General features: G+C 37.9%; 2 protein-coding genes and 1 pseudogene across 7 annotated transcripts in view; 2 read left to right on the forward strand and 1 right to left on the reverse strand.

Annotated features, from left to right (window-relative positions):
• Nucleotides 1–2,760, forward strand: LOC118994409 (eukaryotic translation initiation factor 2A-like; annotated as a pseudogene).
• A 2,721-nt stretch (nucleotides 2,761–5,481) lies between these two features.
• On the forward strand, nucleotides 5,482–7,829 carry EFCAB10 (EF-hand calcium binding domain 10). The gene is made up of 4 exons (XM_037057060.1): nucleotides 5,482–5,633; nucleotides 6,200–6,364; nucleotides 6,468–6,555; nucleotides 7,662–7,829. Exons 1-4 carry the CDS (start codon nucleotides 5,510–5,512, stop codon nucleotides 7,696–7,698), a joined length of 414 nt encoding a protein of 137 aa, XP_036912955.1. The 5' UTR covers nucleotides 5,482–5,509; the 3' UTR covers nucleotides 7,699–7,829.
• The window catches only part of RINT1 (RAD50 interactor 1), a 40,432-nt gene continuing 22,114 nt past the window's right edge, over nucleotides 7,476–25,793 (reverse strand). For 5 of the 6 annotated variants that reach the window (XM_037057054.1, XM_037057057.1, XM_037057056.1 and 2 more), the window contains 8 exons: nucleotides 23,584–23,694; nucleotides 23,266–23,491; nucleotides 22,664–22,801; nucleotides 20,559–20,758; nucleotides 10,707–10,921; nucleotides 9,754–9,934; nucleotides 9,561–9,679; nucleotides 7,476–8,036 (listed from right to left, as the gene is read on the reverse strand). In XM_037057054.1, coding sequence (XP_036912949.1) covers nucleotides 7,844–8,036; nucleotides 9,561–9,679; nucleotides 9,754–9,934; nucleotides 10,707–10,921; nucleotides 20,559–20,758; nucleotides 22,664–22,801; nucleotides 23,266–23,491; nucleotides 23,584–23,694 — 1,383 coding nt within the window. In that variant the 3' untranslated portion in view covers nucleotides 7,476–7,843. The remainder of the gene's footprint in view (nucleotides 8,037–9,560; nucleotides 9,680–9,753; nucleotides 9,935–10,706; nucleotides 10,922–20,558; nucleotides 20,759–22,663; nucleotides 22,802–23,265; nucleotides 23,492–23,583; nucleotides 23,695–25,793) is intronic. The other variant, XM_037057055.1, reaches the window with a different exon arrangement.

The following is a 25,793-nucleotide window of genomic DNA, read 5'->3' on the forward strand; positions in this document are numbered from 1 at the left end:
ATGGTGCTGTCCACAGCATTCCTAACAGTATGAGGACCAGAAGGACTGTACATGGGGGATAGATCACATTTTGCAGAAAGTACAGTGTTTCCAAGGGAATCTGGGAAAAATTGCAAAGTCTATAACTTTAGTATGGATGGGACCTTGTTTGCCTGGGGTATTGGAGAAAAAATATTATCAATGTCACTAACCAGGGACTATCACAACTCTTTGACCTCCCGAAGGCAGTTTGCTTTGAGTTTTCACCAAAAAACATGGTCTTGGCAATGTGGCGAGGACCCGTGGTCCTCCTAGTTTCCACACTACTTCTAAAGATGGCACCACTGGGAGTCCCAACCTACAACTTCATGGTGTGAAAACTGGGACATGTTTGAAGTCTTTCATTCAAAAAAAGATGCAAAACTGGTGTCTAGTCTGGTCAGAAGAGGAAACAATTTGTGCCCAAAATGTTAATGGTGAAGTTCACTTCTTTGAAAATAACAATTTCAATACAATTGCAAATAAATTGCATTCACAAAAAATTGATTTTATGTTACTACCTGGACCCCAATGATGCAAGGTGACTGTTTATGTTCCAGGAAGTTAGGATTCACCTTTATTTGTTAGATTATATCAGTATCCCAACTTTGATGGAACTCATGCAGCTTTAGCCAATAAAAGTTTCTTTAAGGTGGATAAGGTTACAGTGCTATAGAACAAAAAGGCTACCGCTGTGCTGCTGGTAGCTAGTACAGATATCGAGGAGACAGGCACTTCCTGCGATGGAGAACAAGCACTACACTGTGTTGCAACAAATGGTGTGTGCGCTGTGGTTCAAATACCAGAAGGGGGCCCCATCTATGATGTAGTTTGGAATTCTAGTTCTACTGAGTTTGGTGCTATTTTTGGTTTTCAGCCTGCCACAGCAACAATTTTCAACTTGAAATGGATCCTGTGTTTGACTTGGGAACTGGTACTCATACTGCAGCCTACTATAGTCCTCACGGGCATGTGTTAGTACTAGATGGATGTGGAAATCCGAGGAGACAAATGGAAGTGCAGGTTGTTAACAACTACCAACATTTCTAAATCAGTGGCCTCTAAGTCTGCATATTTCGCTTGGTACCCAGACGGTGAGTGTATTTTAACAGCCAAGTGTGCTCTGAGGTTACATGTTAATAATGGGGTTTGGCATTATACATGGCTCTGTCTTACACTAGTCGGACATGCCATCAAATGCAGAATTATGGCAGGTTTCTTGGCAGTCGTTTGTAGATGGAATGTTCCCCCAAAAACAATACTGACCAGGCAGTTCCAAGTGACATACCCAGTGAAGAACCTAGAGCTGCAACAGCTTATAGACACCCAGCTTTAAGAAACAAATTAATCACCAATCCAAACTGCATGAGGAGGAACCACCTCAGAGTACGAAACCACAACTAGGAACTAAGCAATTATCAAACGCAACCCTAAACATCAAAGGAAACATGAAGCTAAGAGCTGCCAAGCAGGAAGCAAGAAGTGACCAGAGTCTACATTTGGCAACTTCTCTGCCCCACAGAACTCAGCACAAAATGCTGTCTCTCGGTCAACCTCTGGAGAACCTGAGATAGACAAAAAAAACAAGAACCTGAAGAAGAAACTGAAAGCAATTGAACAACTGAAAGAACAAACAGCTACTAGAAACCAGCTAGAAAGAAATTAGTTGGGGAAAATTCAAAAGGAACAAGCCCTTCTCTAGGAGCTAGAAGATTTGGAATTGGGAGATTTGGAATTGGGTCTGTTTTTTGTTTTTAAAAGATTTTATTTATTCATTTTTAGAGAAAGGGGAAGAGAAGGAAAAAGAGGGGAGAAACATCAATGTGTGGTTGTCCCTCGTGCGCCCCTCGCTGGGGACCTGGCCCGCAACCCAGGCGTGTGCCCTGACTGGAAAATGACTTCGTGATCCTTTGGTTCACAGCCCACACTCAATCCACTGAGCTAAGCTGGAATTGTTTTTTGTTTTTGTTAAAGATTTTATTCATTTATTTTTAGAGAGAGGGAAAGGGAGGGAGGAAGAAAGGGAGAGAATCATCAATGTATGGTTGCTTCTCACATGCCCTGGGGACCTGGCCCGCAACCCAGGCATGTACCCTGACTGGGAATCGAACCAGCAACACTGGTTCACAGAATAGCACTCAATCCACTGAGCCACACCAGCCAGGGCTGGAATTCACTGTTTAAAGATTCACAGAAAGCAGCATTGCAGATGGCAATGCCACCTCTGGTGTTTCCGTGCCCAGCCACAGTCAACCCCACTGTGTTCTTTGACATTGCTGCTGATGGTGAGCCTTTGGGCCACATCTCCTTCCAGCTGTTTGCAGACAAAGTTCCAAAGACAGCAGAAAACTTTCATGCTCTGAGCATGGGGAAGAAAGGATTTCGTTATAAAGGCTCCTGCTTTCACAGAATTATTCCAGGATTTATGTGCCAGGGTGGTGACTTCACATGCCACAACAGCACAGGCAGCAAATCCATCTATGGGGAGAAGTTTGATGGTAGGAATTTTGTCCTGAAGCACACAGGTGCCGGCATTTTCTCCATGGCAAATGCTGGACCCAACACCAACGGTTCCCAGTGTTTCATTGTCCTGCCAAGACTGAGTGGCTGGATGGCAAGCATGGGGTCTTCATTCAGGTGAAATGCGGCACAGATGTCGTGACAGCCACGGAAAGCTAGGGGTCCAGAAATGGCAAGATCAACAAGAAGATCACCATCACTGACTGTGGACAACTCTCATGAATTTGACTTACATTTTATCTTAACCACAAGACCATTCCTTCTGTAGCTCAGGAGAGAACCCCTTTGCCCCCATCTGCTTGGAATGTTCTATAATCTTTGTGCTCTCACCACAGTCATTGGGTTCTATGTTTTCCCTACCCCTTCCAAGTCTAGCTGGTTTGCAGAGTTAAGTTTATGATTATGAAATAGAAACTAAACAACAAAAAAAGACTCACAGAAAACAAGTCAAGTACCAGAAATCAGTGAAAATACATATTTTATTAAGTTTACTGGTATGTACAGAATATTCATGTGGCCACATTTAATGTTCATCTATAATTTTAACTATTTTTCCAAGATTCCACATATGTGTGAAATTATTTAATAATGTCTATGAAATTGATTTTTGCATCCTGCATCCTATATCATTTTAACACATAATACAAAAAGGAGACACATGAAATTTCTAGCTAAGCTTGACAGATCATTGTTTTTCAGTAGGGGACAATATTTGCCACATAAATGAATAAAGACATTTTATATATTTTTAAAATAATATACCTTAAATAGGTACAGTTTATTAAATGTTAGTTATAGCTCAATAAAGCTGTTCAAAACAACAACAACAACAATAAAAGTCCCAATATTCAGGCCCCATCGCAAGAGGTTCAATTTTGTGGCCCTGGAATGGGCCCCAAGCCTCAGTGCCTCTAAAAGGACTTCAGATGGTTCCCACACGCAGTCCTGATTTAGAACCACTGCACTGAAGCCTTCCACTGGAGTTACTCCCCCAAACCACCACAAGGATTAGTGATAATACAGAGATGAAGGGCAAGGAGTCAAAGAAGAAAGAAATGTTAGAATGATGGTTAATTAAGCCCAAACTGGCTTAAGAGATGGCTTTGGCAGAGACTCCACTAGGTGGCATCTAGACACTTCTCTTTAGCATGATATCCAGAGGAAATGGAGGTTTGGGGGCCCTAGTTGCCTGTGGTGCGTTGTGAAAGAGAGTACTGAGCAAACTAAGGTCTCCAGGAGTACTTTCCTTGCAACACTGCAAGAAACCCACATTCACTGGCAACATCAAGTTAGTGCCAACACCCCAACCACCAGCCATAAAATCTCTTGTTCTCCCAGATGCTCAGGGCACAGAATTCTCAAGGTAGACCCAACCTCTGAAGGTTCAGTCCCCACCATATGTGTCCCCAGCACCTCAGAGACCTTCTTCTGTTCTCGGCTTCATTCATTCTCCTGGCAATGACTTTCTGGCCTCTTTTTCCATCCTCTATTTTTCAATTGCTTAAAAATATTAAATGCTGAATAGATTTTAAGAATTATAAAATACACATAAGGTATAAAGACTCACAATCCATGAGCACATGTGTACTCGCCACTCAGGTAGAGAAAAGCCCCTTTATCATTATCCCTGAAGTCCCCCTCCATGAATCTATTCCCTTTCCTCTCACCTCCAAGGCAAACACTATGCTGAATTTTGTGAGTATAATTCCCTTATATTTCTTAAGATTTCCTACATATGTTTCAATCTGTAAACAATATGTTGCTTATTTTTGTATGTTTAATTTTAAACAAATATATTTATACAATATACATTCTTGAGACAATGTTGAAAGTAGCTACAATGCATTGCTGCAGTGCTTTATTGTATTCCATTATATGCCATACTACAGTTTCTTTAGTCCATTCTACTCAGATGACCCTCAGGCCATTGTCTATTACGAACAGAGCTACTGTGCACATTCTTGCACATATTCCTGTATATGTACACATGTATAATAGTTGCTCTAGGAGTGGAATTTCTGAGTCATAGTGTAGAAACATGTTTATATGACCAAGATAATTCCAAATTATTTTCTGAAGAGGTTATTTCAATTCACAAATTTATACTCTTATAATCACTGACTATTGTTATAACATTTGAAATGGTTCAATTTCCTAATTTATTACAGTTTGGCAAATAAAATGACTTTTTTGTTCTTTTAATTTGTTCATCGGATTGCTGATGATGTTGAGAATATTTTCATATGTTTAGTGGCCCTTTGCCCTTCCTCTTCTTGAAGTGCTTGTTCTAGGGAAGGGGAAGGGCACAGGCTCCAGAAACTGGCCCCCAAGGACAGAAGTCCCAGCCTACAGATTAATTTCACAAATATAACAATAACTGAGTAGAGGCCCTGCTGGCCAACTGCATCGCACCTTACTCAGTGACCCTCCCTCATAAGCCCATAGCTAAGAAGCAGATGTCGAAGCTCAGGATCCAGGCATGGATCACTGTGGGTCCATAACCCACAATCGGGTAGATAAAACAGGTTACCTTTCTGCCTCACTGTCAGCACTGAGCTGCAGCCTGCTCATACCAAGGATGCTGCTTAGGACTCTCCACTGGCCACCTCCTGAATTACACAAGCTCCTTCTGTTATTAGTTCATCCTTTACTATTAACACACGGTCTCATTCAGTGGATCAACAAGTTGTGAGCACAGGAAAAGACAATCAGCCCCAGCCTTCCAAGGGGGTTGAGGGGAAAAGCGTCAGACTACAATGGGCCACGCACGGGTCTCCCTCAGGTCTCCACGACTGCCCCACGGCCCCCTCCGCCTCACGCTCCGCTTCGCTCCACCCCTCCACACCACCATGTGAGGTAGAGCTTCACGAGGTCACAGCTTGAGGCAGGAGCACCACGTGACCGGTGGAAAAGGCGGAGCCAAATTGCCCTGACGCTCTTTAGACGCCTAGCAACGACCCAACGTTGAGTGATGGAGGCCAGCAGCGGCAGCAGTTGCCGCGGCAGGGAGCTCGAGGCCAGGAATTATTTGAAAAAACATCGGATTATGGAATTGGTGAGCTATCTCACCAGCTCCCTACTCTTTTTCCAGCCAGGTAAGGGTGTTGCCTACCACTCCGCTTTCTGTCTCACCAGTCTGCCCGCGAGCCGCCGTTCCCCAAAATTTCGGTACTGTTTTCACGGCGCACGCCCGCGTTCTTCCCAGATACCGCCCGTCCTCACGGGCACGCTCACTCCTACCTCTACAAACACTGCTTTTGTTAGAAATCAGCATTTATACTTCCAAATTAAGAGACTGTATTAATCGGAGTATTTTTATTTATATTTTACTCTTCGGCTGGGTATTCTTTCCTGCATCATGCTGTTTCAATTTTGGGGGTGTTTAACTCTTGTCTGCATGTTAGAATTACCGGAAGAGCTTTTTGATAAAAGCCTAGCTGTAGTCTCTTGACTTTTTTATATAGTCATCAGTGTTAGAACACAGACTACTCGTATGTAATTAAGTTTTAAATATCTTACGTTTCTCATAAACTAGGCATATATCCTCAGTGCCTAGTACCGTACCTTGGACCATGGGTATTTAATCATTGTTAAATGGCTATATCCATGTGTGACATGTTTTAACTTCATATCAGACAGAATCGGGAGTATTCTTTTACAGAAAAACCAAGAGAATATTTAGTATCTTTGTTGGAACGACTGAGAATTGCCAAAATAACAGGTGTGGCTTTTCCTGTCTTCATGGATCACTCTAACATTGTGGCTATGTTTGAGATGATGGACACCTCGCAAAAAGGCACCATATCATTTGTGCAGTACAGAGAAGGTCAGTGTCTCATACAAATTGAGGTAATAATTAGTAGTTATTCTATAAGTTTCTCTAGCTGCAAATACTTTGTAAATTTTCCTTCTCATTCTGACTTTTACAGCCCTAAATACCTTGGGTCTATGTACTGCAAATGAAGTTTTAAAAGATGATGGGCATGGAATAACTTTGGATAAATTCAGGAGTGAAGTGTAAGTTCATTTTCTCATGAGTTATTACTATTAAAGATTGTGCCATGATTTTGAAGTACAATTAATATCTTTTAAAACGGGTTCCTACCTTTTTATTAGAAACTTTCAGCTGATGAGAAATCGAGGACAGGGAGGGCTGACAGAAAAGTCCCTAAGCCTGAGGAGAGGGAAGGAAGAAAACGCTGGAGTTAGGACATGCCGTGCAGCTTCATTTTTTTTCTCAATGGGAAACCCCAGCAATTCTCAAAGAATGAGGTAGAAAGGTCCCAGTTTGCTAGGAGAATAACAGAAAACCTTTGAGTTCACTATACTAGTTGGAAAATCTCTGTATAAAATACAGAGTAATCGAATTTCTCCCAAAATATTTTCTCAAAATTATTTATCACAAAATAAATGTTTCTCAGTAGCATAGGTTGCATGCCAGACTGACAATTTTAGATTTGAAGTAATACAGCATAAAAAGTATTAACTAAATGCTAAATCAGGAAAAAAAATGGAACAAAATTCGATTTGTTGAAAGACTAGGTAACCTAACTCAGTTTGTTTAGAAGTTTTACTCACTGAGAATTTGTTAATCAAAAAATCATTAACATAGTCCGAGGTTAAGGAAAAGTCAGAAAGTTTAAGATACCCATCTCATCATCAGTTACATAAATATTAAACAAAAATTATTTAATTACAATCCCTACCCTGGAGAAGACAGAAGCATAGTGCTATGGCCTGAAATGTTTCATCCAAAAGTAAAGGTTGCCTATGGAATGGAGCTAGGAAGTATTTTAAATGGAAGGATATTTGTAGAAAATGAGAGCAATTCTGTTTTCATCACTCTCTCTTAATATGCTTTCTTCGGGGAAATAAAGTGAATTTCCAAACTAAATAGGAACTTCAATTAAAAACATGCATTCTAAAGTGGTTTTTAAAAAATTTATTTGGTGGGTTTGATTATCCACAATAGTCTTTCTTAGTTAACATAGGGAATTGAAAGTTGGTTATAATTTACTGTCTCTGCTCTTATATTTTATTCAAGACATATTCAGCATTATATTTGTAAATAGAATTACTCTGAGTTTTCATGGCTTCTGAGTTTTCTGTTTTTGTTTTTTTAGGAACAGAAGGTCTAAGGAAGTATGGTCAGCATTTTAATAACCTATAAGTCAAAGATAATAAATGATTCTGTGAAGTTTTCAGTTATCCAGTTGCATTAATTTGGAACTTCATTATATAACTTAATCCAATTGGCTTCCTCTTGTTCAGAAAAGGAAAACAAAATAAAAACAAAAGAGAAGCATTATTTTCCAGTGTTAGGCCAGTGTGTCCTCAAATTAAGTAGAATCTCAACATCTTTTTGGGCCAGTTTGTAAATTCCAATTTCATTTAATGCTGCTGTGGCAGGAGGTTCCCCGGGCGCTGACTGCAGGACGTCTTTCAGAAGCAGGGCAGAACCAATGTTCAAATTTAAAAGAATACAGGCTTCTTTTACACTGTTACAAAAAAAAAATTAAATTAAAAAACTGGAGGGAAATGAGATCTCCATTATCTTTTTTTTTAAAAGATTTTATTTATTTATTTATCTTTAGAGGGGAAGGAGAGAGGGAGAGAAACATCAATGTATGGTTGCCTTTTGTGCGTCCCCTGCTGGGAGTTGGCCTGCAGGGAACTGGACTACAACCCAGGCATGTGCCCTGACTGGGAATCGAACCGCGATCGTGTGGTTCGCAGGCCTGTGCTCAATCCACTGAGCTACACCAGCCAGGGCCAGATCTCCATTATCTTTATCACCCACATCATTCGTAATGATTTCATTTTGTGAAGCTAAACAGCTTTCCTATACTATTAGACCATGTGCCCTCAATAGAAACTATGTGTAGATTTATTATTTGGTTCCTTTAACATATTAGGACTATGTATGTCTGCAGCGTTTATAGTTCATCAGATTAATATAGAGTAATACGGTCACTGTTTTCAGTATGTATCTATTACTTCCCCAAATATAATACTTGACATTAACATTCTGTTAAATGTAGCTAGGACTTCAGGTACATTAGGATATGGGGAAAGAGCAAATTAAGATATGAAATGAAAGCAGTAAAAAAGTAGAATACGCCCTGGCTGGTGTAGCTCAGTGGATTGAGCATGGGCCTGTGAAGCAAAGGGTCACTGGTTCGATTCCCAGTCAGGGCACATGCCTGGGTTGCAGGCCAGGTCCCCAGTAGAGGACACATGAGAGGCAACCACACACTGATGCTTCTCCCCCACTTTTGCCTTCCCTTCCCCTCTCTCTAAAAATAAATAAATAAAATATATTTTTTAAAAAAGTAGAATACTAAAACAGAAATAGAAAGCCTACTGAAACAAGCAAAAATCTTTCATTTTACAAATTTAAAAAGAATATTTTATAATCTCAGAAACACCCTAAATAACCTAAATTTTACATCAATAATTTCTAAAAATGTTTCTAAGAATTACCTTATATATATTTATAGTTATACCTAGAACCAAAATTAATATAAAATGTCTAAGAACAAAAGTTTTCCTATATGCCTGGCCTGTTATTAGGTTTCAGACATATTTTTAATTGCCTACATTAACTGACTGAGGCAGAACTGCATGTGCTTTCATTTCCTACTTATTTTCCCAGTAATAACCAAATCTGAGCATTATACCAAATGCTAGAAAACAAAGCCCAACATATAATTTATATGCAGTTCTGGTGAACTTTTTGGGGTCATAGGTCAAATATCATACAGGGTGGGGAAAAAGGTTTACAGTTGTGAGTATGCAAAAGTTTATTCTGGTACATTGTTTATCATTGTATTATTTTCGATATGAACAACTGTAAACTTAGTTTTGCCCCACCCTGTATTATTTTGGCATACAATATTTAACATTTTTAATTGATGCTATAATACATTTAACATCACTGGACCCCTAAAATTGTTTAAAAAGGACTTAACCTCCTGTAATGATTTCATACATCAAAATCAATTGTTAAACACTGAGCTTACTGTTTAAAGTAATTTTCCGGTCTCTTGCAATAGTGGGAGAACAAAGGGAAAAGATTCCGTGTCATATCAAACTGCAACTGAGCTGCTCCTCCTTCATTGAAGTGATTAGCAAGAATGATCTGAAAGAAAGATTAATTCATATCACAGTTGCCTTTATCATCAGAGCCCCCACGTTAGTCTATTCTTTACTTACTTCTTGGTAGATGTATATATCCAGTTTCTCTACAAGCATTTGCCAGAAAATTTTAAATAAAGAGAAGCAAAGCTGCTGTTCCAGTTGAAGTAAACGGTCTCGTAGTACAAGCAGTAAGGGGCAAGCCGAGCTGGACAGGGACATTACTGCCTGCTCGGACTGAGATGGCAGGGACAGCCACCTGCGGGGAAAAATAGCATTGCCTGTAGCACATTAATTTTTACCATAAAATTTTTCATCATTTTGTATTTTTAAAGATTTAACCAATTTTAAATTTGGGGAAGTACACTGTCCTGGGCATTTTAGCTAAGATGTACAGTCCAACATTAAAAACTCTGAAAATAAATATATATTTACACTTTAGCTCTCAACTAACTACTCTTTTATTTAATGAGGATGACAGATTAAATTTTTAAATCCCCAAATATAACTTACTGAATAATTATAAAAGATAAAATGCAAAACACTTAAGACACCAACTTATTTTATGCTGTAATTTTCAGCAAAATGGACTAATAACATTCCCAAACTGATTCATACTGTGCTAAAGCAAAAAAAGATAGCCTGCTGGCTAGGAGCTCAGTCTGGCAGACCTCACAGGGATCCACAGGACTTACGGCAGGAGGATAAACTGGACAACACAAGCATGTGCAAAGGAGACAGGAGCACCTTACTTTTCAAAGCGGGTGACAGGCTAGGTCATTCAACCCATATCATACATCAGCTCTCTGTACTTACAGACACAGAAGGTTAAATTATGGTCTGTTTATTCTGATTAAGGTTGAATATATTTTAGAAAGCCTTCTATCAGAAACAGTTAAAAGTTTTGGTGTGCAAAATGCCTAACTCTGTGCTACCTAAATACCTTGGAAAATCTGACTCTTTATATCATCTTTTAACTTTTACCAAACTGGAGGTGAGAGTTGACTTATAAGAAGAAACAGAGGACTTACCTTTCTTTTCTATACAATTTTGCAGCATCTTTAACTTCCCTAAAAACATGGTCCACCTGACGGGTCAACATGTCATGCTTTAAACGCTCTAACAGGTTAATCATGTCATCAAAAACAGAGCTCTCCATAGATGCTAGTTGTCCCAACTGTAATTTGCTGAGAGTGTTATTCTCTGCAAAGACCTCCAGTGCCGCCTGTTGAAGTTGTAGAAAGAACTGAAAATAAAATGTTAACACATTTATTAAGATACTTTTTAAATAGCTTTTAACATAACTCGTATGTACTTTTTAAATAGCTTTTAACATAACTCATATGTAATTCAATCATTTAAAGCATACAGTTCAGTGGCTTTTACTGAATTCAGAGTTGCGCATCTCTCGCCATGGTCAGTTTTAGAACATTTTCATTGCTCCAAAAAGAAACCCCACACCCTAAGCCATCATTACCCATGCTTTCTTCACTCTCTGTCTGTGGATTTGCCTATTCTGGGCCTTTCGTATAAATGAAATCACACAATTTGTGGTTCTTTGTGACTAGCTCCTTTCACTTAATATAATGTTTTCATGGTTCATCTATGTTGTAATGTGTATTAGTACTTTATTTTTTATTGCTAAATAATATTCCATTATATGGATATACCACATTTTGATGGGCAAGTGGGTATTTCCACTTTTTTACTATTATGAATAAGGCTGTTGTGAACATTTTGTACAGGTTTCCGTGTGGACATGCTTTTACTTCTCTTAGGTATATACCTAAGAGTAGACTTCAGGATCATGTAAAAACTGCCAAACAGCCCTGGCTGGCGTGGTTCAGTGGATTGAGCGCAGGCCTGCGAACCAGATGACCGCAGTTCGATTCCCAGTCAGGGCACATCCCTGGGTTGCAGGCCAGTTCCCAGGAGGGGCCAGTTCCCAGCAGGCAATGCAGGAGAAGCAACCATACACTGATGTTTCTCTTCCTCTCTCCTTCCCTTCCCCTCTAAAGATAAATAAATAAAATATTTTTTAAAAAACTGCCAAACTGTTTTCCACAGCTACCACACCACCTTATTTTCCTTTCAGCCATGTGTGAGGATTCAGATTTCTCCACATCCATGCCCAAAACTGTTACTGTGTCTTTTTTATCATAACCCTCCTAGTTTATATGAAGTGGTATACCATTGTGGTTTCAATTTGCATTTCCCTGATGACTACCATACTTCCTTAAGTACTCCTCACTTTTTCTAGACAAATTTAAAGTAGTAAACCTAACAGACATAAGAGCTAAGAAAATTAAAATGTCATTTTTACAGTGGTATTTTAGGTAGAGTTAGTATATTTTTTCTGCCCTATAGTGTTGTGGATATTAGCAAAAGATTAAAAAGAACCTAATGTCCATTAACAGGAGGCTGAGGGTGGCCACTCTTAGTAATTGTTCAGTGGTGGTATGTGAGAGGCCACACTTACCAGAGCATGTCTGAGAATGAAGCCAAAGACAACTTCAGAGCAGCCATGCCTAGTCCTTTGAGTTACACCAATACCTCACTTTCTCACTCCCCACTTAGGTCTATGAATCAGGGTTCTCTCACCTACCCCTGAAAAACTAATTCTGAATGGCTGGACATGTCAGGCTCGGCATGATCTGGCAATGGACAGACAGCTATTAGTACAGAATCTAAATGAGTGGAAGGTGAATTCTTGTCCACTTTTCCTTTTTCTTTTCCTAAGTATGTAATAGAAGAGCCTTAATGTATTCAGAGACTGAAGAACTATGAAGATGATTAAAGGACTTTTGATATTAAACAGAATTTGTATCATAATAACATACTAGGATGCAGAATTCATCCATGATTTGAAGAATCAACTCTAAAATAGGGTTATCTCTCTGTTGACAGAAGAACAGTTAATTCAGTGTGAGAAAGAAATTTTCAGCATCAGATAATTTTCTATGAATAGGAATGATGACCAATCCATCTCTGATAAAGGCTGTGGCACTGAATAAATTAATGATGTTCCACAAATATTTCATTGAAGCTAAAAATCTCTTCTTGAATGAGTTTCTTATTAAATCATCTGACACAAGAATCAAGAATGACAATTTGCTTTATACCATTAAAAAAGCTTAGGTACAAAATGGAGCAGTGTGGGGGCTGAGTGAATAAAGTACTTAACTAAAATTAGGATGACACAAAAGAACAAAGTGAATTAATGCATTCTGACTTTGGGTGACTTCATAAAGATAAATGCACTAATCATGACACTATGCCCTGTATTCATTTTGAAGTAATTGTGAAATAATTGTCTTATTTTCCTTGCTCAGCAGAATGATATGCACACAGATTTCAGCTAACATTTTTGTACAAAAGGTTTTAGATAACTATTGTTACAGCCAAAGTACAAACTAAAGTAAACTATGATTGTGTCTGATTTTTATTCTGTTTATATTTGTTATTTGTATAGTTAGTTTTACTTTCTATTTATTTTGGCTTACAACCCATATTTAAGATAAAGACTTTTTAAAAAATTTCACAGTAAAGGAATACATCTTTGATTTTATAATTCTTTGTATTTTAGCAGTACTTAATTCTTCTGTATACAACAAATGATAAAATATATTAGCAGTATACTATATTTTCTCATACATTCATAATTAAAGATACATTCTTGTCATGTTTTCTAGATTTCCTATGGCATTTCTTTTATTTTTATTGCATGATGATTTGACAATGTACAGAATTTTTCAAATATATTTTATTGATTATACCATTAGTTGTTCTATTCCCTCCTTCATTCCCCTCCACCCTGCACACCCCCTTCCCCACCATTCCCCCCCCTTTAGTNATATTTAAGATAAAGACTTTTTAAAAAATTTCACAGTAAAGGAATACATCTTTGATTTTATAATTCTTTGTGTTTTAGCAGTACTTAATTCTTCTGTATACAACAAATGATAAAATATATTAGCAGTATACTATATTTTCTCATAAATTCATAATTAAAGATACATTCTTGTCATGTTTTCTAGATTTCCTATGGCATTTCTTTTATTTTTATTGCATGATTTGACAATGTACAGAATTTTTCAAATATATTTTATTGATTATACCATTAGTTGTTCTATTCCCTCCTTCATTCCCCTCCACCCTGCACACCCCCTTCCCCACCATTCCCCCCTTTAGTTTATGACCACCTGTCTCAAGTTCTTTAGATTCAATATTTCCCCTACTGTTCTTGCCCTCCCCTGTATCTATTTTCTACCTACCATCTATGCTACTTATTGTCTGTACCTTCTCCCCCCTTCTCCTCCTCCCTCTCCCCTGTTGCTAACCCTCCACGTGATGTTCATTTCTATGGTTCCACTCGTGATCTAGCTGTCCTCTTGGTTTGCTTTTGTTTTAGGTGTGGTTGTTAATAACTGTGAGTTTGCTGTCCTTTCACTGTTCATATTTTTTATCTTCTTTTTCTTAGATAAGTCCCTTTAACATTTCATATACTAAGGGCTTAGTGATGATGAACTCCTTGAACTTGACCTTATCTGAGAAGCACTTTATCTGCCCTTCCATTCTAAATGAAAGCTTTGCTAGATAGAGCAATCTTGGCTGTAAGTCTTTGGATTTCATGACTTGGAATACTNCTGTGAGCATCCTGATCCCCAATGTTTTGAACTGTGCATCTGAGAGGTTCGCTATTTCTTTTTTGCTTAGAGTTATCAGCTCTGGGGCTTTGAGTTCTTCTTGAGCCATATTTTGGACTGTTCGTGCCTGTTACGTATGAAGAGTGGAGCCCTAGGTGTTCACCAGGGCAGGACAACTCAGTTGCTGGGTTGTGACGCTGTATGTGGGGGCGGGGTCAAAGGGGAGCAATGGCAGTCCCCTCTGCTGCCTCCAGCAGCCCGGCCCGCACAGTCCGTCCCACTGTGCATGAATGTGTGACCACGGTCAGCCCGCTGTCTTGCGCCCTCACTGGGTCCGTCTCACTGCTCACTCCTCTGCTGGTTTATCTGTGTGGAAATGTGTGACCGCTGTCAGCCTGCCTCCCGGCACCCTCACTGGGTCTGCCCGACAATATCCTGGCTGCCTGGGCACCTGGGGTCGGGGGATCTTTCCTGCCCAACCCTGCTCCGCTGCTGGCTCCGCCCCTCTTACTGGTCCGTTTGAATGGTTCATTGTTGTCGGACTTCCGTATAGTTCAATTTTCTGTTCTTTGGCTGAGTCTTTGTTTACTAAACCTTTGTTGTATTCAAATTTGGTTGTGGGAGAAGGCACAGTGTTTCCACCTAAGCCTCCATCTTGGCGGAAGTCCTCCAGAAATTTTTAATTAATTTCCCTTGTCCATCTTTGTGACTCATGTGGGCACACTAAAAAATTACATTTTCCTTAATATAGTGTGAACTTATCACCAATCCTCAGTTAATCGATCTAATTCTTTAACTGTGATTTTTCAATCCTTACCTTACCTATTTCATTTTTTAAAAAGATTTTATTTATTTATGTATCTTTAGAGGGGAAAGAGAGAGGGAAACAAACCTCAATGTATGGTTGCCTTTTGTGCATCCCCTGCTGGGAGTTGGCCTGCAGGGAACCAGCCTGCAACCCAGGAATGTGCCCTGACTGGGAATTGAACCGTGATCCTCTGGTTCGCAGGCCTGTGCTCAATCCACTGAGCTACACCAGCCAGGGCTCCCTACCTTACCTATTACATTTTTAAAGTGGTACTTTTAAGTCTTTAATTATTGGTTTCTGTTCACGTTACTGAAGAACTGCACAGATATTATTTTCTATCTGTTTTTATTTTTAGGCTAAAACTTGAAACATGTTTCCCTATTGTTCCCTTCCCCCACCCCAAGAGTAAACAGCTTGATTTATTTACTTTCCCCTCTTTTTATTTATTCTTGTTCTGATTTCCTTTGATCCACTGGTTGTTTCGTAGCATGTTAGTCTCCATGTATTTGTGTTCTTTCCAGTTTTCTTCCTATAGTTATCTCTAGTTTCAATTACACTGTGGTTGAAAAAATGCTTGATATGAATTCAGAATTCTTGAATTTATTAAGTCTTGTTTTGTGGCCTAATACATCATCTATGCTGGAGAATGTTCCATGTGCACTTGAAAAAAAATGTATATTCTTCAGTTTTTGGATAAAATGTTCCATAGGTATCTATTAAGTCAATCTGATATACTCTAACATTTAAGGCCACTATTCCCTTATTAATTTTCTGTCTAGATTATCTATCCGTTGGTGTGAGTGAAATACTAAAATCCTCTATTATTATTTTATTACTTTGGATTTTTCCCTTTATGCCCATTAACAATTGCTTTATATAGTTAGGTGCTGCTATATTGGGTGTGCAGCTATTTACAATTGTTACATCCTCTGCTTGGATTGACCCCTTTATAATTATGTTATCTCCTTGTCTTTTTAACACATTTTTTGTTTTAAAGTTTATTTTGTCTGATATGATTATTCCTACCCTAGCTTCCTTTTAATTTCCGTTTACGTGGAATGCCTTTTTCCATCCCTTCACTTTCAGTCTGTATGTCTTTCAATTTGAAGTGAGTCTCTTGTAGATGGATCTTTTTAAAGATTTTATTTAGTTTTGGACAGAGGGGAAGGGAAGGAGCAAGAGAGAGAGAGAAACATCAATGTTTGGTTGCATGTTATGCACCCCCTGTTGGGGAACTGGCCCACAACCCAGGCATGTGGCTTAACTGGGAATTGAACCTGGGACCCTTTGGTTCACAGGCCTGCGCTCAATCCACTGAGCTACACTGGCCAGGGTGGGTCTTGTTTTTAATTAATCCTATAGATAGGTCATGTTTTTTAACCCATTCAGCAACCCTAAACCTTTTTATTTGAGCAATTAATCCATTTATATTTAAAGTAATTATTAGTAAGTATTACCATGTTGTTCATTGTTTTTTTCACTGTTTTTATAGTTCTCCTTTGTTCCTGTCTTCTCTTGATCTCTTGTTTGCTGTTTTTCTTTATTATTTTGTTTGGGTTCCCTTCTGTTTGTTCTTTGTTTGTTTATAGGTTTTTGGTTACCATGAGGTTCATATGTATATCTGTAGTAGTCTATTTTAAGCTAATAAGTGTCTAAGTTCCAGGATATTCTATTGGACAATTTTAACTGCCCCATCCATGCTTTATGTTACTGATGTCATGTTTTACATCTTTTTTTATCTCCTGACTACTCATTTTAGTTTGAGTACTCATACTTTTTTCTTTTGACCTTCATAGTAGCTTTTTATGTCTGATTTGGCTTTACCTGTGAAATATGTTTTCCTTTCTCATATTTTCTTATTTCTGGTAATGGTCTTCCCTTTTCTGCTTTATGAAGACCCTCTAATATTTCTTGTAAAGCTGATTTAATGGTGATGAACTAACTCCTTTAGTTTTTGTTTGTCCCGTAACTCTCATCTCTCTTTAAATTCTGAGTGATAACCGTGCTGGGTAAATTATTCTAGGTTGTAGGTTTCTTTCTTTAGCCCTTTAAGATACTCTGCTCCTCCGCTCTGGTCTATAAAGTTGCTGCTGAGAAATCTGCTCATAGCCTAATGGGGTTTCATTGTTTTTTCCTCTTGCTTCCTTCAAGACTGTCTGCTTAACTTTTGCCATTTTAATTCCAATATGTCTTCATGCGACTCTCTTTGAGTTCATCTTGTTTGGAAGTCTCTGTGCTTCCTGGACCAGGATGTCTGCCTCCTTCCCCAGGTTAAGGACATTTTCAGCCATTATTTCTTTAATAAAGTTCCTGTTCCTTTCTCTTTTCTACTTATGGGATGGGATCCCTATAAAGTAAATGTTTGAGTATAGCTGTTTTTATTTTACTTTCCTATCTATTTTTTTCCATTGTCCAATTATATATTGCAATTTACATTTATAATGTATCTTCATATTCATTCTCCTAAGTATATTTAGTGTTTTCACCATTTAATGTATATTTCACTGTTTTATGGTCATCTTTATTTTCTGTTAATGCTTCCTATTGTGAAACCTATTTCATGGGACAACCTGGTGAAAATCTAAGCTGATTTTTGTATCCACACAGATGATCTTAGAACAGCAATTCCTAAACTTAAGGTCCCCTGTCCAAGGAGGAGTTCCTGGAGCCCCTCCGAGATCATTTTAATATCTAAAACAGCTATAGGAATGAATCTATGTATGTTAAGTTAAAAAGGTTAATTAAGTTTCTTCACTTTCAGCTGGAAGTACATATTGGAAAATCTGGTTACCAAAGCCTTGATGGCCAATATATTCTTTGGATTAATGAGAAGAGTACAAATAAATATATCACTTAATAAATATATTTAGGCAGACCAACTCTGTCAGCATATGGAATCTGCATGGAGAAAAGAAGGATAATTAAAATTCTTGGAAGTAAAAGGCCCTAAATTACTTAACTGAACCCAAGACTTTGATTTTTAGATTTATTTAAAACATACCTCCCTTGTTTATTTAAAACTTACATATTGAAAAAAATTAATTTTGGGTACTTTAGCCAAGATGGAGGCATAGGTGTAAACACTGTGCCTCCTCGCACAACCAACTTTAAAGACAACAAAGTTTTAGTAACAAAAACGCAACCAAAACACAGAAAATTGAACTATACAGAAGTCCGACAACAACGAACCATTCAGCCAGACCAGTAAGAGGGGTGGAGCCAGCAGCTGGCAGAGCTGGGTTGTGCAGGAAAACTTGGCCAGAATGACCCAGGCACGGGGTTGCAATGGGCAGACCCAGTGAGGGCGCAAGGTGGCAGGCTGACCATGGTCACACATTCGCGTGCAGATAAACCAGGCAAAGGAGTGAGCAGTGAGGCAGACTGCGCAGGCCCCAGTGGTGGGAAGCAGCAGAGGGGACTGCCATTGCCCCTCTTTGACCCCCGCCCCCACATACAGCGTCACAACCCAGCAACTGCGTCGCCCCACCCTGGTGAACACCTAGGGCTCTGCCCCTCATACATGACAGGCGCAAACAGACCAAAATGTTATGGCTCAAAAAGAAGAGCTCAAAGCCTCAGAGCCAATACTTCTAAGCAACCAAGAGATAGCCAACCTCTCATATGCACAGTTCAAAATACTGGTGATCAGGATGCTCACAGAACTGATTGATTTTAGCCACAAATTAGAGGAACATATGAAGGCTAAACTAATTGAAATGAAGGGAAATGCACAGGAAACCAATAGTGATGGAAAGGAAACTGGGACTCAAATCAAGAGAGTGGATCAGATGGAAGAAAAAGATGACCAAACAGAAAAGAAGGAAGGAACAAGAATTAAAAAAAAATGAGAGGCTTAGGAACCTTCAGGACATCTTTAAACATTCCAACATCCAAATTATAGGGGTACCAGAAGGGGAAGAGGAACAGCCACAAGTGGAAAACTTATTTGATCAAATAATAAAGGAGAACGTCCCCACTCTGGCAAAGGAAATAGACTTCCAGGAAATCCAGGAAGGTCAGAGAGTCCCAAAGAAGTTGGACCCAAGAAGGAACACACCAAGGCACATCATAATTACATTAGCCAAGATTCAAATGAAGGAGAGAATCCTAGAAGCAGCAAGACATAAGGGGACAGTCACCTACAAAGGAGTTCCCATCAGACTCAGCTGATTTCTCAAAAGAGACCTTACAGGCAAGAAGGGGCTGGAAAGAAGTATTCCAACTCATGAAATCCAAAGACCTACAGCCAAGATTGCTCTATCCAGCAAAGCTTTCATTTAGAATGGAAGGGCAGATAAGGTGCTTCTCAGATAAGGTCAAGTGGAAGGAGTTCATCATCACCAAGCCCTTATCATATGAAATGCTAAAGGGACTTATCTAAGAAAAAGAAGATAAAAAATATGAACAGTGAAAGGACAGCAAACTCACAGTTATTAGCAACCACACCTAAAACAAAAGCAAACTAAGAGGACAGCTAGATCAGGAGCAGAACCATAGAAGTGAAGATCTCATGGAGGGTTAGCAACAGGGGAGTGGGAGGAGGAGAAGTGGGGGAGAAGGTACAGAGAATAAGTAGCATAGACGGTAGGTAGAAAATAGATAGGGGGAGGGCAAGAATAGTAGGGGAAATATTGAATCTAAAGATCTTGAGACACGCTGTCATAAACTAAAGGGGAGGAATGGTGGGGGAGGGGGTGTGTAGGGGAATGAAGGGGGGAAATAGGACAAGTGTAATGGCATAATTAATAAAACATTGAAAAATAATTTTAGGGTGTGATAATAGTATTGTGGTTATATATTTTTAAAAGGAATTATCTTTTAGAGATATATATTGAAATATTTACCAAGAAGTATGATATCTGAGATTTGTTTTAAAATAAACATGGGGGGTGGAGGAGAGGTTTAAATAAAACAAAGAAGAATCATATGCAGATTTATTTTATTATTCTATTTACTCTTGTATATATTTGAAAGTAACATTAAATTTTGTAATGTATGAAATAATTAAAAGTTTAAAAATAGTTTCTATTTTTGTGATTCTTCATAATTTTGAAAGTATTTGAGAGGTATCAAGTGTTATTATTTTCTTTTCTTTTAAGTGCTCAGTTTTATGGATTTTGACACCATTATTCAATCTAATCTTTTTCTGAGATAGCAATTACCACCATATATGAACATGTCCCAAGTATAAAATCTAAGGGAAAAAAAAGGTTCGTTCTATAAACAACTATTTCATGAAATGTTGGCTTTCTTTTTCAATTATAAAAATGTTGGTTGAGAAAAATGTGTACTTTAATCACACCTCCTAAGTTTGAGTAAGTTTATTCTGCCTAATGTGTATTTTTGCTTGCTATAGATCCAACATTTCAAAAGGTAAAAATTGTTCAAACTACTAATATGTTATTTAATATAAAGGCACATTAACTTACAACATTGTCAGCCCAGTCTGCTAGTACTGTTGAGATGTAGTTCACAGCATTAAGAATTGCACAATATCGAAAGCCAAGGGAAGCTCTAGTCTCTTCTTTCATCACCTGAGTCAATCGTATCCTGAAGTCATCTACCAGGTCCTTCTGTAATTCCAAGAACTGCAGCTTTCTGGAAGCTGTGGGAAGATTTTTATACCGGTCTGTGGAGAAAGTTAACCAGACATATGAAGGTTTTGGTACTGTATATGACAGAGTTACAGGTTTTCCCATTGACATGCTTTGGTGCCTTTGTCAAAAATCAATTGACCAAGTATGGAGATACTTCTAAACTTTCTAAAGTTGTGGGTTTCACAAGTATATGTATTTGTCAAAACTCACTTAACTGTATATATAAGATCTGTGCATTTCACTGTATATATTGTAAATCATGCCCCAATTGTTTTAAAGGCATATAATTATTTATAAAAATTCACTCAATTTCTTTAAAAAATGTCACGTTTTTAAAGGAAGGACGAACTAGGACAGGTTAAAAGAGATATTTACTTAAGAATTTAAAGGTGAAATGGTAAGGTGTCAAAAATGTTCTTTAAAATACTCCAGGAAAAAAAAGAGTTGGGAAGAAAAATATATAATAGAAAAGTGATCATTGGTTTTTTAAAAATTTATTGACTTGAGAGAGAGAGGAAGAAAGAAACTCCATTTGTTGATCCACCTATCCATGCATTCCATTCATTGGTTGATTCTTATATGTGCCTTGACAGGGGATCAAACCTGTAACCTTGGGGTATTGGGACAATGCTCTAACCAACTGGGCTACCTGTTAAGGAAAAGTGATAATTGTTTTAAATCTTAGTAAAGAAACTTGAGGGTTCATTATATTATGCTACTTTTGTATATGTTTGAAAATTTCCCTAATAAAAAGTTCTTTAGCCCTGGCTGGTGTAGCTCAGTCGATTGAGCACAGGCCTGTGAAGCAAAGGGTCGCTGGTTCGATTCCCAGTCAGGGCACAGGCCTGGGTTGCAGGCTGAGTCCCCAATAGGGGACACATAAGAGGCAACCACACATTGATGTTTCTCTCTCACTCTTTCTCCTTCCCTGCCCCTCTCTCTAAAAATAAATAAATAAAATATTCAAAAAAAAAGTTCTTTAAAAGACATGAATTTTCCTAATGTTTTTGTGTTTGTGTTTTTCATCTTTTTCTTAAGTCAAGGATATGGAATTATTTACTAACTAGGTTAGAATGGACTTCTTCAGTTATATGTACTGAATATCCAAGAAATAGACAAGACAGAAGAGGATGGTGGTAATGAGGGTTTGGTGGCACCCGAAGAACCAGAGGGCCTGTCTGCAATAGGGCAGTGTGGATAGTCACAGACTAACCAGGGCTGGAGGCTGCTATTGCCACCCTTTGGCTATAGAATACACTTGCACTATAAGAAAAGTTCCTTCCACCCTGGCTGGCATAGCTCAGTGGATTAAGCACGGGCCTGTGAAGCAAAGGGTCGCCGGTTTGATTCCCAGCCAGGGCAGGTGTCTGGGTTGCAGGCCAGGTCTGCAGTAGGGGACACATGAGAGGCAACCACACATTGATGTTTCTCTCCCACTCTTTCTCCTTCCCTTCCCTTCTCTAAAAATAAATATTTTTTCAAATCACCTTTTTTTTTAAAAAAAGAGTTCCTTCCAATTACTACTCCAATCCTTGAAGTTACTTTGTTTTACTCTTCTACAATCTTTGATATATCAAAGTGAAGGAAATATTTAAAATTTTGGTCAATCACCATTTACTGAAGACACAAACTAAATGGCAGGGGGATTCAGGTAATAAAATCAAATTATTTGTTTTTATGTAACAATTCAGGAATTTCCCCTTCATATACACCAATATGTGATTGGTATATATGAAGATCAAAGATTTAAGATCTTATTTAAATTATGAAAATCTGAAACCCAGGATATTATGGTACAGTTCTGGTAAAATAGAAACTGAATTTAAAGATATAATAACTACCAAGTAATACTGATTTTGTTGAACAACCTGAAAAAGTACCATGGAAAGAACCAGTACTTTTCAAACAAAGCTTTATCTTCTGAGACTCATACTTACCAGTTATAACTAAGAGGAGTGTCATAAAAGTCTCTGCACAATCTGGCACTTTCATCTCATCCACATCAGTGATATCCTTATACTGGGAAATCCAGGCAGCTTCTGATGAAAGCATTGAGTCCATTTTTTGAAGAGCAACTGATATGTAAAAAAGGAATTATGTCAAGTAGTTACAGTTATTTCTAATTTTTCAACTCAGTTTTTTAGGCATGATGACTTTTCTATTAAAAATAAATCCACAACCTCTTACTAGTTGCACTGTGTTTAACATGTTTCAAGTTAAACAAGATGTTTCTCACAAACTACACCCAAAATTTTCAAAGTAGTTATACTGACTAGACAAGGTGCATCCAAAATGATTTTACCAAGAAAAGAAATACTGTATGTAAAAATCTGCAAAAACAGTTAACTGTATACTGCCTTGAATATTACACTCTAGAAACAAGTAGAGTGCAATTACAGAAAAACTGACATTTGATGAGAAGAAAGGGAAATGACCTCTGAAGGCAGTTTGGTAAACCCTGACCAAGAAGTGCTTATATGGAGGAAAAAAATCCCCATGTACAAAAGAGACAATGGCCAATGGCCACATGAGTACTTACATTTTCTCTCCACAGTCAACCACCTCTGAAAACAGGTTTCCTCTGACAGAATATGCATACAATTAGCAAAGGTGCCAGGGTAGCCATGAACACTGTGCAGCTCCCTTTCAAACAGCAGCACCTCATCCACCAGGTGACAAAAGAGATTGTCGTCATAGAGCAGACAAGGAATATCAGCAGCTAACTTCTCCAGAACGAGCATCACAAGGCCCCGAGAAAATTCAAGCTAAAAGAAATGCATAAGCAAGCATAAGATAATATAAATGGCAAGTTACTCAGGGACACTCAAACTGTAATGCTTAGGACTGAATCTCTTACCCTTGCATTTACCGAAGAGTCTACTTTGTCTAATATTGGCTGAATTTTCTCATCTAGAAATTGCGTGTGGTTCCCAATCCACATAAGCACCTGAGCCAAGTACCATTCCGGCTAAGGAAAGAGGTAAAACAGTTTGACTTCATTAGTCGTGCCAATTAGAAAGTTTCAATTAAATGGCTCTACAGTATTTCATTGTATATGCACAGCACTTAAAAAATTAGTTGAAAATTCCTGTATGTAAGAACACAATTTCTACTTTGAATTTTAAACTTATGCAAAACTTAATAATCAAATGTTTCCTAATACACTCCCAACAAATTCCACTAATGTGGCTTATGTCAATAAATTCATATATATATATATATATATATATATGAATGCTATATATATATATATTTAAAACCTAGCATTTACAAATACATAAAATGATGAGTATCACAAAGATCTGATGACTTTTAAATTATTTCTTTTTTGGAAATAACATTCCAAAATAGTTTTTAAACATTATTTTCTCTTTTTTTTTCAAAATATAAATCAAGAAGAAATGGCTGTGTCTACATTACAAAAATTATATGTGCCTTAAAACAGGTATAATTATAGAAAAGAAAATGTAAGGTATGAAGCATTTTAAATTGTCCCTAGAGATGATTCTATAATATAAACCTTTCTAGTTTCGCTAGACAGTAATTCAAAAACATTTACTGAATGGTAAATCCCTATTGTGTACTAGATGTAAGGAACACAAAAATAAGTAAGAGGCGATCTCTAATCTCAGAAGCTGCAAAATTTAGGCTTGATATCAGAGTACTAGGACTACAAGAACCACAATTTAAAAAGCAGACAATGCACAATTTTCTTACCTCAAATTATCGCTACCTCTCCTACAGCTTTACATTTATTATTTTGTCTCACTAAACTATTGGTTCTACTCTTCTTTCCACCAACACACCATCCAAAAGAGGAGGAAAACCACAAAGTATTGGGTTGGCCAAAAAGTCTGTTTAGTTTTTCCATAAAGTAAAGGACACATTTTTCATTTTCACCAATAACTTTATGGATTTGGATATTTGGATATTTTTGGATATATATGTTGCCAATCTACCACGTGGTGTAAGATGATTGTTCTCAATGTCTCGATTTGATCTCTTACCAACTTCAACTAGTCTACCTGACTGTGGAGTGTCGTCCAACAAGAAATCTCTAGCATGAAATTTCACAAACCACTTTGGACATGTTCACTCAGTCACAGCACCTTCTCCACTGCACAAATCTTTTTATGCATTTCAACCTTTCTTGAAATAATAAAGCATAATATGCCCAAGATGTGTATTTTCTTCCATCTTCAATATTAAAATGGCTACACAAAAATTCACCAATTTTGATAAGTTTTGTTTAATGCAAGCTGATATGACAGCTGTCACATTAGCTTGCAAAATTATTTCGAATGAAGTTAATGATAACTAAGCAATTCTAATGCCATCTTACAGAAAAATGAATGAACTTTTTGGCCAATCCAATACAAAAGAACAAGCCGAACCTGAGAAGCAAAAATCCATTGCCACTCTACTCCTTCCTATATAAACATAACAGTCTACCCCTTGATTCCTTAACACTTCTATAAAGCCTTTAAGTGCATTTATATACACTTACAAAGTGTATATAAAGTTATACATTTATAACACATACAAAGCCTGGTGTAATATGACATTTAGTAACATTTAATTCAAAGCACTTACTGAACCCCTCTGGGCTTGAATTTCATTAGTTGTAGCAAAATGTAAGTATAAACAAGGTTGTATCAGCCACACTCCTCCCCAGGCAACAGGTTTATAACTCTCAACAATTCCAATCAAATTTCATTGAAAACAAATGCATGATTGTTTCTCATGTTCAATGAAAGAAAAACCTCACCAATATGCCCAAATACACATGGATGCAGTCCCTCCCCCAAATGTCGGTGGTTGCCATCCTTTCTTGTCATACTGTCGTGCACGGCTACAAATCAGTGTCAGCACCTCTTTTGGAAAGCTAATGCTCCACTATCTTTTGACTTTCTGATTTATTTATAAACCCGAAGGAGCAATTTACATGTGGATCCGGTTGTAAAAAGTGCCACAGCAAATGCTACGCACACCCAAGGGGAAAGCTGAGAAACTGGTCAGATGATTTGATCATGAGTGACCTGATTCCTACAATGTAGCAATACCAAG

Source organism: Sturnira hondurensis, unplaced genomic scaffold (assembly GCF_014824575.4).
Source record: "Sturnira hondurensis isolate 20B ecotype Veracruz unplaced genomic scaffold, ASM1482457v3 Scaffold0009314, whole genome shotgun sequence".
In the NCBI taxonomy this organism is placed as follows: Eukaryota; Metazoa; Chordata; class Mammalia; order Chiroptera; family Phyllostomidae; genus Sturnira; species Sturnira hondurensis.

Coding starts and splice junctions, on each gene's coding strand:
- EFCAB10 (XM_037057060.1), top strand. CDS start 5,510: ATGGAGGCCAGCAGCGGCAGCAGTTGCCGCGGCAGGGAGCTCGAGGCC. Junction 5,634..6,199: donor CCTACTCTTTTTCCAGCCAG/GTAAGGGTGTTG, acceptor ATTCTTTTACAG/AAAAACCAAGAGAATATTTA. Junction 6,365..6,467: donor ATTTGTGCAGTACAGAGAAG/GTCAGTGTCTCA, acceptor TGACTTTTACAG/CCCTAAATACCTTGGGTCTA.